This window comes from Heterodontus francisci, chromosome 12 (genome assembly GCF_036365525.1).
Source record: "Heterodontus francisci isolate sHetFra1 chromosome 12, sHetFra1.hap1, whole genome shotgun sequence".
In the NCBI taxonomy this organism is placed as follows: domain Eukaryota; kingdom Metazoa; phylum Chordata; class Chondrichthyes; order Heterodontiformes; family Heterodontidae; genus Heterodontus; species Heterodontus francisci.
Window position 1 is genome coordinate 49624341 of NC_090382.1, and position 16053 is coordinate 49640393.

The 16053-nt window shown below is 43.6% G+C and overlaps 1 protein-coding gene across 1 annotated transcript in view; it reads right to left on the reverse strand.

Moving 5' to 3' along the window:
* Positions 1–16053, reverse strand: part of ablim3 (actin binding LIM protein family, member 3) — a 328868-nt gene that overhangs the window by 240063 nt on the left and 72752 nt on the right. Inside the window, exon 2 of the mRNA XM_068043395.1 lies at positions 3314–3454. Coding sequence (XP_067899496.1) covers positions 3314–3454 — 141 coding nt within the window. The remainder of the gene's footprint in view (positions 1–3313; positions 3455–16053) is intronic.

Below are 16053 nucleotides of genomic sequence, written 5' to 3' on the forward strand. Positions count from 1 at the left end.
TGCAACTTGGAGGCAACTTGCAGGTGATGGTGTTTATATGCGTTTGCTGCCCTTGTCCTCCTAGGTGATAGAGGTTGTAGGTTTGGAAGGTGCTGTCGAAGGAGTCTTGGTGAGTTGCTGCAATACATCTATGTCGATACACACTGCAGACACAGTGTGCCAGTTCTGGAGCAGTGAATGTTTAACGTGGAGATGGGGTGCTGATTTAAGTGGGTTGCTTTATACTGGATGGTATTGAGCATCTTGAATGTGGTTGGAGCAGTACTCATCCAGGCAAGTGGAGAATATTCCATCACACTTCTGACTTGTGCCTTGTAGAGGGCGGACAGGCTTTGGGGTGTCAGGAGGTGAGTTACTCGCCACAGAATTCCCATCTTCTGACCTGCTGTTACAGCCGCAGTATTTATATGGTTAGTCCTGTTTGGTTTCTGGTCAATGGTAACCCCCAGGATGTTGATGGTGGGGAATTCAGCGCTGGTGATGTCGTTGAATCTCAAGGGGAGATGGTTAGATTCTCTCTTGTTGATGGTCATTGCCTGGCACTTGTGTGGCACGAATGTTACTTGCCACTTAGCAGTCCAAGCCTGAATGTTGTCCAGGTCTTGCTGCATGCACGCACTAACAGCTTAATCTGAGGAGTTGCGAAGAATACTGAACACTGTGCAAACATCAGCGAACATCCCCACTTCTGCCATTATGATGGAGGGAAGGCCATTGATGAAGCAGCTGAAGATGGTTGGGCCTAGGACACTACCCTGAGGAACTCTTGCAGCAATGTCCTGGAACAGAGATGATTGGTCTCCAACAATCATAACCTTTGTGCTAGGTGTGATTCCAACCTAAAGCCTGGCTCCCTGACCCGAACCTGACTAAATTCGACTACATGTGTCGGGGTTGTGTCTGTATTCGGTGTCCAGCATTCGGGCTTGGGTTGGGTTGGGCTGGACAGTACTGTTTTGTTTTGTATTGTTTTTGTTTTAGTCTGTGATTGTTTTCTGTTTCAAAAATATGTTTGTTATTTTCAGGTCGGGTTGGGCATTTAAATAAATTAAAGGACTCGGGCCCGGGTCAGGTTCAGGTTGGCTGTTGTCGGGTCAGACCCGGGTTGGGTTTAAATCTTATACCCGAGCCAGGCTTTACTCCAACCAGTGGAGTTTTCCCCCTGATTCCCATTGACTTCAATTTTGCTTAGGCTCCTTGATGCCACACTCAGTCAAATGCTGCCTTGATATCGAGGGCAGTCACTCTTACCTCACCTCTGGAATTCAGCTCTTATGTCCGTGTTTGGACCAAGGCTGTAATGAGGTCAGGAGCTGAGTGGCACTGGCGGAACCCAAACTGAGGATGGTGAGTGGTTATTGCTGAGCAAGTGCCATTTGATAGCACTGTAAACAAGATCCTCATCGCTTTGCTGATGATTGAGAGTAGACTGACAGGCCAGTAATCGGCTGGATTGGATTTGTCCTACCTTTTTTTTGTGCATAGGACATACCTGGACAATTTTCCCAATTGTCAGGTAGATGCCAGTGTTATCCCAAAGCCCATGATAAAATCCTGCCTGTGAAGAGCCCGCTGTGGACTGCAGTATTGGTTGTCAGGTCTCCCCTTCCAAGAAATAAGGGACAGGTGCACCATCAGCCCTTTTTGTAAATTGGTCGAAATGCTTATAAATAAACCTGACTCCTTTTGGGATGGGGGGTGGGAATGGGGGATTAAGGTCCAGGCCCCCAGATGGGCTCTCTTACCACTATACAGCAAGCTTGTACACCTGGCATATAGCCACCAATGATCTGCGCAGGTACTGAGAGACCGGTTGATATGGGGCCTTGCAGCACTGGGTCCTCCTGCCCCAACCTCTGCTATACAACTGGCCTTATTTGAGCTGGGTGGAGTCTCTGCCTAAAACAAAGCAATCAGGGAACTCCCATGCAAGGCTGGTATCTAGCATATTTGAGTCCTGATCTAATTTGCAGCTGTCCTGCTCCATGTCCACTGGAATTATAGGGGGTTTGTACTAGAAGGGCCATACGTTTGTGGCCAGCCAAACAGCGACATCGAGATAAAGCATGTTTTACCCGAAAGAGGATTCTTCAAAAAGATAAGCAGCAGCTGGAGTGGAAGCAGGTTTATTTCTAAAAATGAGTAGAAACCTTTGATTTGTTTTATGAGATTCCAGCAAGCATATTGTCATGCTCGGAAGGAGCTGTGGTGAAATAAACAGTGAACTTAAGGAATTATGCAATAAAAGTCAACTGTTGAACTGAACCACAAGAAAATAGGCACATTTGTACCACAGATAAAATGGAGCAGAGGTCAGGTGACCCTTCCTGTACCGTGAATAAACACATCCGTCTATGGAGAATGAAACTCATTAACCTCGTCTGAATTAGCTCTGGGGAGAACCCATTGAAACTGAAAGGAGCCCATTACATATTGATGACTCTCATCTACAGGAATGAACTAACAAAGGTTCTGTAGACAAACTGACTCCACAATCCAAACCAAGATGAATAGGTGTGTGAAGTAGCACCATTGTAACAGAATGGTCCCCATCTAGACGCCAACAGATAGAAATAGTTTCCATATCCTGGACCATTGTGTGATCACACCAGGGGAGATGGCCCTTTATCACCAGACAGAGATTCAAATGTGATGGATTTTTACTTTAAAATGGAACACTCTGGAGAAAGAGGGGGGAACAACCAAAGACCACAGAAAGCCAGTTCCAGCCAGAGATTGTTAGAAACGGTCCAGCTAAGCAAAAGAACCCCGCTGAATGACAACTTGAACAACCACTGCAGCAGAGAAACTGCAAGGTGACTTTGAGACTCTCCATCTGTGCAAGTAAACCAGGATTCACACCACCAACTTTGGGCTGAGTTCAAACCACAGAAAACTACAATACTTCAGCAACTCCAAAACAAGAATCATTCAGGCCTGCAATGTCGCTATAAAATTTCCTCCTGAAAGAAACTCTGAAGGTTCCTTAAGCAACGGACTCTTGCATAGTAATTTAGACCTTAATTGCATCCTACCCTTTTCTCTCCATCTATCTACTCTAGTGTATGCATGTGTGTGTGAATGCATGTGTGGGTGAGGTTACAACCATTTTGGGAATTGTTTAAAAATAGTTATCTTCTTTTTTGAAAAACCTATGAGAAAACCTGGCATTTGTCTGTTTATCTGACCCTAAAAATACTCAGTGACTAACACACCATTTTAAACAAAACACTATCTGCAGTCAGTTGGGAGGTGAAAAGTGGAAGGCACCCACACCACTTACAACCTGTCTGTAATAACATGAAGCACTTACCTTGACAGGTAAAGCATTTGACATGAAAGTGGTTATTATGAACCCGCACCACCTCTCCTTTGCATGCCCCTCCACACCTGTAGCATCGGATGCTTGTGGGCACACCTCCAAGACTGTATGAATTCTGCTGATAGGGTACTGCTGAAACAAAACAAATAAATCCCAATTAGCAACAGACTGTTTAAAACACCCTCTCTAGTTTAAGCAACCCAAAAGTAGCGGCTTCATTAGCTCTTGCTTTGGCTTCAACATTCATATTTATATTGAAATGTAATGCCTAGTGTTATCTTCTGGTAAAAGAGTTAACGTTTGCCAAATTATGGATTGCCAATGTCGTAGAGTTGATATGAGCAGAATTACAGACATGAACATTCCCATTCTTCAGTTCTTTATGCTGGTGGTGTTACGACTGAGGTGAGAGGAGTGCACTGTTTTTTCTCGTTCCACTTCTCCACAGGTCACAACATATATTTAAATGTTTACCCAGTTACCGATAGAGTCTAGAGTCAATCATAGACTCTAGTTTTATCCCAGAATAAAATACACCAACTAAGTTCTTCAAATAAACAATAACATTATCAGTTTATTATAAAACAAGACTTAACCAGTAATGAAGCAAAACATTAACACACAGATTGAAATATGAAAATTCCCTTTTACCTCAGTCCCTCACACCGGTTAACTGAAAAGTATAGATTTTCCCTTTAGAGCTCTGGTACAAAAAAAAGACAAAAAAAGAATACTTTGACCAAATCCTTGCGAATTATTGAAGAAAAAAAGAGAAGTTATGAAAAGATGTCAGTTGTCCCTTTTTAGTTTGGCGTCCCAAATATGCGTAGATGGCTGTCAATAGAACCGTTCTAGAACAGTTTTTTGCAGGTGACGTTGAAGATCAGTTTGGCAGGCTTTCCAGCAGAAATATGGCAACAGGGGTTTCTGGCAGGCTTTTCAGGAGAAATGCAGCATCAGTTTCTCTCTTTCTTACACTCACTTCTAAGAACTTCTCAAAGAGATGGAAAAGCTGGCAGGCTTTTCAAAAAGATGGAAAATGCTGAACTGAGGTTTTGTCCTTGGCAAGTTGATTTTTAAAGTTCCTTTCAAAACACTGTCCAAAGCAAAACCAAAATAATATCTTAACAGTCAAGCCTCCTGGCCCCTATAAATCTTGACCTGTCACTTCTCTGTAAACATCCTCCCCAGGTCAAAAAGCCCCGGCTGGGTACTTATCTGAAGACAAGTGACTTCCAGTAAGAGCTGTTTACAAACTAAGTCTAAAAGACCCTCCGATGACTTCTTTTTTAAAAAAAAAGCCCAGCATCTATGGAATCCCGTTCAGTTTTAAAACCCAAGTTCTCAAAAAAAAATTAACAAAAAATTGAAGCACTTTTGTAACAGTGGTGTAGCCACTGTTTTGAGGATGGAGTGGAGGTTTGTCAGGGGGAATATGTCATGCAAGGACCAGATGTCTTCTCCATGAGGAAAGAGGGAACAACAATAGTCAGATTACCTGGCTCACATCAATGATTATTGCAGTGCTGGCAGAGTCATAGGACCAGGCCCTTTACCTGCATTCTTAAATTGGGATTACTAATGTGTGTGTGGCAAAGGTAACTTTAATGTAGGTGTGGTGGTTGAATATATAAACTATTTAAGAACTTGCAGCCTTTAATGAACATTAATACTCTGGACTACTTTTAAAAAAATCCATTTCATCATATATTGCTTTTGAGACATGCAAATAAAAATGCCTTAACAAGTAACAAATAAATATGAAAGATCTTAAAAAGCCTAAGGCTGAACAATCTTTTATAGATTTTAAATGCATTGTGACATTTAGTTCTCATTATATTACCCAGGCTGACAAAGCCTCATGAAGATTGATAGTTTTAATCTAGTCTGATTTATCTTTGTTCCTTACAATATTCCCAGCAGTGGCAAATGTTATTAGATACAATTAAAATAAAAACATACTGAAGATGGATGGAAAGTGTTAAAGAAAAATAATACAATTGTCATAAGGTATAAAGACAGAAGCGCAAGGAGAGAGAGCCAACTGTGTAACAGCCCCGACAACCAATTTTACCTGCAGCACCTGTGGAAGAGTCTGTCACTCTAGAATTGGCCTTTATAGCCACTCCAGGCGCTGCTTCACAAACCACTGACCACCTCCAGGCGCTTACCCATTGTTTCTTGAGACAAGGAGGCCAAAGAAGAAGAAGATATTATTACACAGAAATAACCCCTTCACGTTCCGTCTTACAAAATTCAAGAACATTGTACTGATGTGTGCAGTCCGATAGCTCCAACTGTAGAGTTTTGAAATCCTGGCCAAAGAGGTGCAAATCAATTTCTGGCCAAGAATAAACTCTGGCTAACCTCTTTGAGTGAACTGGGGATTGAGGGAAATGTTTCTGGTTCACTTTAATGATGCTTTTGTATGGAGTGTCTAATAACTTAAGGATTTGGGGAGGGTTGTTTCAATGTTGCCTATGTCCTTGTGCTCTTGGCAGACAAATGGATATATGCAGTCAGCAGACACATGCTGAATGGCCTGTGGACCAGAATGTCTTGAATTGCATCCACTTTTTCTGGCGGAAGTACCAGCTTACACGCGAGGGTGATTTTAACCCCACCCATTCAGCACAGACCAAGCGGATGGATAGTTAAAATAGCTCAGGTCACTTAGCTGCCTTGAATCCACTGGTTGTTGCCCTGTCATAATTTTCATCTATTCTTTCAATCTAGGGTAGCCAACCCTCCAGGATTGTCCTGGATTTTCCAGGAATTGAAGAATACTCTCCTTCACACTGCTGCAAGCAATCTAGGAGAAAAATCATGGGGGCAATTTTGTTAGTTAGTGATAAAATATGGGTGATGAGAAAAAATACATTAACAGACAAGGCATTTGAAGACAGGAGGTCATGTAATGAAAATTATATGAAATAGGGCCAACCGGAAATAGGGCAACATCATTTTGTGCAGGTGCCAAGGACATCCGCTGAAAGCTGGTGAGGAGGTTTTTAATATACACATTGGGTCCTGTTGACATCATTGAGGTCCAACAGCAATTGTTACTTGGTGTTCTGAGTGGGAAATGGCAGTGAATTTTCTGCCCGGCCAACTTAGCAAAGTGGATCAGGCCCAGAGGAGGCCCAAAAAGGTTAGTTTTAAAAAATGCTTTACTTTCCTTTTGCAGCTAGGAGGGCTCCTCCAGGCTACACAAGCTTAGGCCTGCCATGCCACAATCTCGCCTCTCCCTCCCAATCGCAAGGTCCCCATGGGATAGCCCAACAGTTGATCTTGATAGTTATCTGTTCTCTGCAGGCAGCCTGCAGGCAGAAATTAAAATACACTGGGCCTCTTTGTTTGCTGCAGCAGGTAAGTTTTGGACGAACATCAAAATCTACTTGCAGTTAAAAGCAGGGCCTATAACTTAGTTTTATAAATGTTTATGGGTGTCAATTATAAAAATCCAAATGCCCCTCCTATATGCGGTATTTACTTGTGTTGTACATACATGGCTGAAGATTGTAGGAAAATTATTTTCTTTAATCTTGAAATGCTATAGAAAAGTTCCTTCAATTTTCCATTGGTGCATAATTTATCAGGCAGTCCTTGTGCTATCATATCAGCAGGCACGATCCTCTTGTGCAGACTCTCCTTTCAAGGCTCTATCCATTGCACCACTCAGCCAACATCCCACAATAGCTGTCAACAGTATTCCTAAAACTAATATAAAGCAAATATTCTGATCCAAAACCAGTGCAGAATTAATTGCAGGAAGCTGACTGAGCTGTACTATATGATAAAATATTTAATATAGCTAACCTTCAGAATTCCAGTAGGTGGCCATTTGGCCCATCATTCCTTTCCAGTGCTCGCTCTTAAACTGCAGCTATTCATTCTAAATTGCTGTGGTTTCCTCATCAATACAGTGCCCAGGAAAACATCCCCTTAGAAAGTTGCTGCCTCCTTTTGAAACATTTTTTGTATGGTTTCCAGAGATTGTTTTATACATTAACAACAGGATGTCTATATGGATTTTAAGAAAACTTTTGATAAAGTACCACATAAAAGGCTGGTTAACAAAACTGAGGCTCATGGAATAAGAGGGTCAGTATCCAACTGGATAAAAAATTGGCTCGAGGACAGAAAACAATGAGTCATGGTAAACTGTTGTTTTTCAGACTGGAGGATGGTAGACAGTGGCATTCCCCACAGGTCAGTGCTGGGACCACTGTTTTTTTGCTATATATAAATGACCTGGATCTTGGAATACAGAATTTCAAAACTTACCAACCATATCAAACTTGGAGGTGTGGCAAACAGTGAGGATGATATGAACCACCTGCAACGGGACATCGGCTAGCAGAATGGGCAGACAAGTTGCACATTGTTAACATAATTCAAAATTATACTTTTATAGCTTTACATGCCTTCCTCAGTACTATCTCTATAGGTTTCTGTTGCTAAGAAACAGTGTTATTGGATACATTTTAGTACTCCTATTTGGATTACTACATTTGAATTTTCTTCTTCTTCTTCTCTTCTTTGGCCTCCTTGTCTTGGGAGACAATGGGTAAGCACCTGGAGGTGGTCAGTGGTTTGTGGAGCAGCGCCTGGAGTGGCTATAAAGGCCAATACTAGAGAGACAGACTCTTCCACAGGTGCTGCAGAAAAAATTGGTTGTCGGGGCTGTTACACAGTTGGCTCTCCCCTTGCGCTTCTGTTTTTTTTCCTGCCAACTGCTAAGTCTCTTCGACTCGCCACACTTTAGCCCTGCCTATATGGCTGCCCGCCAGCTCTGGTGATCGCTGGCAACTGACTCCGACGACTTGTGATCAATGTCACAGGACTTCATGTCGCGTTTGCAGACGTCTTTAAAGCGGAGACATGGACAGCCGGTGGGTCTGATACCAGTGACGAGCTCGCTGTACAATGTGGCCTTGGGGATCCTGCCATCTTCCATGCGGCTCACATGGCCAAGCCATCTCAAGCGCCGCTGACTCAGTAGTGTGTATAAGCTGGGGATGTTGGCCGCCTCGAGGACTTCTGTGTTGGAGATATGGTCCTGCTACCTGATGCCAAGGATTCTCCGGAGGCAGCGAAGATGGAATGAATTGAGACGTCGCTCTTGGCTGACATACGTTGTCCAGGCCTCGCTGCCATAGAGCAAGGTACTGAGGACACAGGCCTGATACATTCGGACTTTTGTGTTCCGTGTCAGTGTGCCATTTTCCCAAACTCTCTTGGCCAGTCTGGACATAGCAGTGAAAGCCTTTCCCATGCGCTTGTTGATTTCTGCATCGAAAGACAGGTTACTGGTGATAGTTGAGCCTAGGTAGGTGAACTCTTGAACCACTTCCAGAGCGTGGGCGCCGATATTGATGGATGGAGCATTTCTGACGTCCTGTTCCATGATGTTCGTTTGAATTTGAATTACTGAACATATTTAATAGGATTGTCAAAATACATTGTTGAGATTACCAAGTCAGCAACTGGAGACCATATAGTAATTACATAACCCAATATTTAAGGATGTTTTCGACTGAAACAAAATAAACTATATAAAATGTATGCATAATAGAGAGAAATGAAATTTGTTATAGATAAATGCACATAGGAAAAAATGAATTCCATACACCTGCCATGAATGGTGCTGGAATATCTAAGTGAGAAATTGAAACAGATCGAGGAGCAGTAGTGGAGTTGGTCATTCAGTCATGAAAAAACAGCAAGCAATGTAGCTAATGCTGAATTAAATAGCCACTGCAATAGGGTCCAAGTCAGAGGAAATCATTGTAAATCTGTACAATGCTCTGGTCAGTCTGCATATTCAATACTGTGTCCAGTTTTGATTAATGAGACACAAGGAAGATTATTTAAGTAAAAGCAAAATACTGCCTCATGCTGGAAATCTGAAACAAAAACAAGAAATGCTGGAATCACTCAGCAGGTCTGGCAGCATCTGTGGAAAGAGAAGCAGAGTTAACGTTTCAGGTCAGTGACCCTTCTTCGGAAGATTATTTAAGTCCTGGGTGGGGTAAATCGAAAATCTCCAAAACTGAATGTAAGCATCAGAGAGGTGAATGAGGAAAGCCAGATAAGCATGGGCTTTCAGCATCAAAAGAAGTCAACTAAGAGAGAAACTCACATAGATATATAAAACAGTAAATAATTTAAGGAAAAGGCAATCTAGAACACTACTTCAAATTAAAACATGCAGTTAGAACAAGAATGTACAGGATCAAACTGAGTCTGATGGCAGGAAGTTCTTCAGATAAAATAAACGATCAACATGTGTGAGAATGAGTAATAGAATCAAAAAAAACTTACACTAATTAATAAATATTTGGGGGGCTGTAGGTTTGTTTTGGATAGATGTGTGAGAATGAGCCAAATGTCTTCCCCATCTGTATCTATTCTGCCCATTGATTGAACCAAGTCTACATTACAACATTTGGGTACAGTCACCCAAGGTAAGGTTAAAACTTCTAATATAAAGAGCCACAGTTTGTAATAGCAGGGCATCTAACAGTGTCTGCCGTTAGTTGAACTTAACCCTTGGATGTTTAGGATTTTATATTTTTTACATGGTGATTTGCTGAAAATTCGAGCTAATAATGTTGCAGTGAGGTAAACAGTGCATCCAGGACCTGAGTGAACAGGGCAAGCAACTGTGTATCTCCTTAACCAATCAGATTGATGGATTGTGAAATTAACAGTGCAAGAACTGAGAAAAACATAAATATTAATTTTTTTTAAATCTCCAACAATAATTATGACAAAGGAATGCGATTCCACACTTGTAATAGCTCATTTTCAGTGTTGGAGAGGTTCACTGGCAGTAATTAACTTATATCACATCATTAAAAGGGTTCTGAGACTGAAGGGGAGGTGGTGGCGTACTGGTATTGTCACTGGACTAGTAACCCAGAGACCCAGGTATTGCTCTAGGGACAGGGGTTCGAATCCCACCACAGCAGAAGGTGGAATTTGAATTCAATTAATAAAAATCTTGTTGGCCAGGGGCTGCAAGAAATACAGAATCAGTTACAAACTGCTGGATTGTTTGTGACCTGTAGTAACCTGGAGTTCAGACACTGGCCTATGCTGGTAAAAAAACAGTTTGAACTAATTAATTTATGTGACAAGACAGAGGAGCGATCACAGGAAAAGAGCCTTATTTGGACACGGTGTGATACCGGGGTCTTTGGGCCTGGGCCAATTAGGAGAAGATACGAACGAGGTGAGCAGGCTTAAACCAACCGGAAAGAGACAGCTCAGTTCTGGAGCGATAAGAAGGGGAATAAGAATAGAGCTTTTTGGGCATAGAGCCAGCGATAAACTCCGGAGAACAACCATCGTGGAAGTGGAAGACCCTGCGTGAGCAACGCGGCGACGACGTAAGAGAGAGAGAGAACGGAACGCCTGGCCAGCGTCAACTCTTCCCTTTTTCGGGTATTATCCTTTGTTTCCTGTGACTAGGTTAGGGAAAGGTCAGAGGAACCTAGTGGGTGTGCTTATCAATTCTAGCTAGCTTTGTTATTAACTGTATAACTCAGTTTGAGTTGCATGCTTTTGTCTATGTAAGTGTATAAGCCTTATTCTTACATTGTACAACAACGTGAATAAAGGAAACTGATAGTTAAAGAAAGGAATGAGTTTCCTCCTCTTTGTACTAAGCCATTAACCGTAGCCGATGGATTAAATGGAGGGTGGCTCTCCTGTAACCCGATATCCCAAACACCTAGCCTGAGTCTGAATTAAGAGGACTTAGTCCCACGTGACGGCCAGGATCAAGTGGGTGCAGGGAATAAAGGAGACAAGGGGGAGCTGACTCCGCTCCACGGTTTACAGTCTGGAACTTAAAGCTAGTCTAATGATAGCCATGAAGTCATTGTCGATTGTTGTAAAAACCCATCTGGTTCACTAATGTCCTTTAGGGAAGGAAATCTGCTGTCCTTACCTGGTCTGGCCTACATGTGACTTCAGATCCACAGCAATGTGGTTGATTCTTACATGCCCTCTAAATGGCCTAGCAAGCCACTCAGTTCAAGGGCAATTAAGGATGGGCAATAAATGCTGGCCTGGCCTGCGACGCCCACATCCCATGGAAGAATTTTTAAAAAATGGACATGATTTTACTTTCCATGGTAAGTTTAGTTCATATCTACTGTGCAAATACAGCAACTTCATGCAATTCAATGGATTTCAATGATGAGCCAGATGGCGAGACATAGGGCTGGATTTTATAAGCTCGCCGCAGCTTCAAAATAGCTGCCCGCCCGTGCGGGCCACATGCCAAAGAGCCGCTGCAATCTCAACTGGGGTGGCTCATTTAAATAGCCAGGGCGGGCTCCCCCCAGCCCCAATCACGTGGTGGGGACGGACTGTCTGTCCTTGGCAATGGCGTCAGCTGTCTGTGCGCAGGTGCTGATGCCATTTTTAAAGGGCTGTCAGCCCTACCGGCCTTTTTAAATATTTAAAGATACATGGCATAAAATTAAATAAATACATTTATTTTTCCCCTCTCCCACCCACTCCAATAACAATTAAATTAATTATTTGCCCTTTCCCCCCCACGTAACACTGACGTTTATCATCTGATCTTCCTCGAAAACTACACCCTTCCCACCATCCGCTACACCCATCATATTAGTTTGACCCACGCCCCGCACTGATAAACTTACCTCCTCCCCACTCCCCACCAGTACCTCGTTTCCCCAGATGGGGGTCCAAAGGATGGGAGTGCCGGCTGCCGCTGTGAAGATTGTGGCGGGCCCGCAAGATCCCAGGTAAGTGCATGTTAATTTATTCATTTTATTCATTTGTACATGTTAATTCAGGTCTCGTCGCCCAGTGGCGGGGAGGCCGCCACTGTGCCTCGGCGCCACCGGGAGGATTGGGCTGGGCCCTGCCAGCACCAAGGTCCGTGGCGGGCCTCATCCGGGGCCATCTTCAGGTCCCCCCGCCATGGATCCAGACATCGAGGACTCCTTAAAATCCAGCCCATAGTTTTCACAATACTAATGGTGGAGCGGCACAACTTGGACAGCAACTTGTAGATTTTCAGTTTAACTGTGCATCTACCACCATTTGCACCTTCACAGTGATTGCCATTGGCCTCACGGTATGTTGACAGCGAATAATGGCCAATCGTGTTTGACAGCAACAGTGAACTCTTGGGAATACTCAGCAAACACATTTCATTTGTAAATTTTTTTAATGCAATCCAAAATCAGTATGACATTACAATAGTCTATCACCCGTACTTTACTGTCATATCCAATACCATCACTAATTAATGCAGTACACCATTTCTCAGGGTACTGAATGTAGCATAGATTTAACACTGAATTATTCATCGCAGCCATGATTAATCTAGCTGCAGTTCAAATTAGATAACATCTCTTACATTCAGAATTATTGTGGTATTTTCAAATTTGAAAATGTAGTTTCCATTGGATAGTAACAGTAATTAGTATTCAGTTTCATCACTAAATGTGAGACAGTGTCAACATGGGGAAAGCTTAGTTTACACTGACTAAAAACCCATGTTTGTGTTATATATATCAGCACTGCTAAAATCTAGTTATACGTGCAAAAGAGTACAAGACAACTCCAGAGAGAATGCCAAATATTTCGCTATGTGTTGCACATTATGCTGCAGACCTGGAAGGATACAAATACACAATGAAAATACACAGTGGTTTCAACTTTGATTTTCTTCGATGAATATGTTTTACTCCTGTTGAAGAATAATTCAATATAAATATATACAGTTGGCTGGAATATTATCTAGAATTGTATTAATACCCAGTGAAAAGTAAGAGAAAGATACGTCATGTTCTGATGCTCGTAAATAATACCTTATCCTTATAGCAAGGAAGATGAGAGCAGCAGAACTGAAATTTTCATATTGAGCAGCAAACAATTGACTGAGAAATACTGTGAAGGTTTACCATATTGTATTATTATTTTAAGTAATTATTCAGAAGTGGCGGCACTTTAAAATATCATATAATGGCTTTAACGTTGGAGTAGGGTTGTCAGGAAGCAGAGACTGAAAGTGAAGAGAACCAAACAGGAAGATGATCTAAAGTGAGGTGATACAACTCAGGATGGGATATGAAGCAGTAGGCAATAACGGAATGAAGAGGTGAGGTCATTCCATCATATTCTGACCACGAGCACCGAGAAAAAATCTCTACTGATGATAAAACTGCACAGAAAAAAATTGATCTTGTAGTTTTTTTAATTCATTCATGGGATGTAAGCGTCACTGGCTAGGCCAGCATTTATTGCCCATCCCTAATTGCCCATCCCTAATTGCCCTTGAGAAGGTGGTGGTGAGCTGCCTTCTTGAACCGCTGCAGTCCATCTGGGGTAGGTATACCTACAGTGCTGTTTGGAAGGGAGTTCCAGGATTTTGACCCAGCGACAGTGAAGGAACGGCAATATAGTTCCAAGTCAGGATGGTGTGTGTCTTGGAGGGGAACTTGCAGGTGGTGATGTTCTCATGCATTTGCTGCCCTTGTCCTTCTAGTTGGTAAAGGTCGCGGGTTTGGAAGGTGCTGTCTAAGCAGCCTTGGTGCACTGCTGCAGTGCATCTTGTAGATGGTACACACTGCTGCCACTGTGCGTCAGTGGTGGAAGTAGTGAAGGTTTGTGGATGGGGTGCCAATCAAGCGGGCTGCTTTGTCCTGGATGGTGTCGAGCGTCTTGAGTGTTGTTGGAGCTGCACCCGTCCAGGCAAGTGGAGAGTATTCCATCACACTCCTGACTTGTGCCTTGTAGATGGTGAACAGGCTTTGGGGAGTCAGGAGGTGAGTTACCCGCCTCAGGATTCCTAGCCTCTGACCTGCTCTTGTAGCCGCGGTATTTATATGGCTACTCCAGTTCAGTTTCTGGTCAATGTTAGCCCCTAGGATGTTGATAGTGGGGGATTCAGCGATGGTAATGCCATTGAATGTCAAGGGGAGATGGTTAGATTCTCTCTTGTTGGAGATAGTCATTGCCTGGCACTTGTGTGGTGCGAATGTTACTTGCCACTTATCAGCCCAAGCCTGGATATTGTCCAGGTCTTGCTGCATTTCTACACGGACTGCTTCAGTATGTGAGGAGTCACGAATGGTGCTGAACATTGTGCAATCATCAGCGAATATCCCCACTTCTGACCTTATGATTGAAGGAAGGTCATTGATGAAGCAGCTGAAGATGGTTGGGCCTAGGATACTACCCTGAGGAACTCCTGCAGTGATGTCCTGGAGCTCAGATGATTGACCTCCAACAACCACAACCATCTTCCTTTGCGCTAGGTATGACTCCAGCCAGTGGAGGGTTTTCCCCCTGATTCCCATTGACCTCAGTTTTGCTAGGGCTCCTTGATGCCATACTCGGTCAAATGCTGCTTTGACGTCAAGGGCAGTCACTCTCACCTCACCTCTTGAGTTCAGCAATTTTGTCCATGTTTGAACCAAGGCTGTCATGAGGTCAGGAGCTGAGTGGCCCTGGCAGAACCCAAACTGAGCGTCACTGAGCAGGTTATTGCTAAGCAAGTACCACTTGATGGCACTGTTGATGACACCTTCCAAAACTTTACTGATGATTGAGAGTAGGCTGATGGGGCGGTAATTGGCCGGGTTGGACTTGTCCTGCTTTTTGTGTACAGAACACACCTGGGCAATTTTCCACATTGTAGGGTAGATGCCAGTGTTGTAGCTGTACTGGAACAGCTTAGCTAGGGGTGCGGCAAGTTCTGGAGCACAGGCCTTCAGTACTATTGCCGGAATATTGTCAGGGTCCATAGATTTTGCAGTATCCGGTGCCTTCAGTCGTTTCTTGATATCACGTGGAGTGAATTGAATTGGCTCAAGTCTGGCATCTGTGATGCTGGGCACTTCAGGAGGTGGCCGAGATCCATCATCAACCCGGCACTTCTGGCTGAAGATTGTTGCAAATGCTTCTGCCTTATCTTTCGCACTGATGTGTTGGGCTCCCCCATCATTGAGGATGGGGATATTTGTGGAGCCACCTTCTCCAGTTAGTTGTTTAATTGTCCACCACCATTCACGGCTGGATGTGGCAGGACTGCAGAGCTTAGATCTGATCCGTTGGTTATGGGATCACTTAGCTCTATCGCATGCTGCTTACGCAGTTTGGCACGCAGTTAGTCCTGTGTTGTAGCTTCACCAGGTTGACACCTCATTTTGAGGTATGCCTGGTGCTGCTCCTGGCATGCCCTCATGCACTCTTCATTGAACCAGGGTTAGTCTCCTGGCTTGATGGTAATGGTAGAGTGGGGGATATGCTGGGCCATGAGGTTACAGATTGTGGTTGAGTGCAATTCTGCTGCTGCTGATGGCCCACAGCACCTCATGGATGCCCAGTTTTGCATTGCTAGATCTGTTCAAAATCTATCCCATTTAGCACGGTGGTAGTGCCACACAACACGATGGATGGTATCCTCAATGTGAAGGCGGGACTTCCTCTCCACAAGGACTGTGCGGTGGTCACTCCTACCAATACAGTCATGGACAGAAGCATCTGCGGCAGGCAGATTGGCGAGGACGAGGCCAAGTATGTTTTTCCCTTGTGTTGGTTCCCTCACGACCTGCCGCAGACCCAGTCTAGCAGCTATGTCCTTTAGAACTCGGCCAGCTCGGTCAGTAGTGGTGCTACCGAGCCACTCTTGGCGATGGACATTGAAGTCCCCCACCCAGAGTACATTTTGTGCC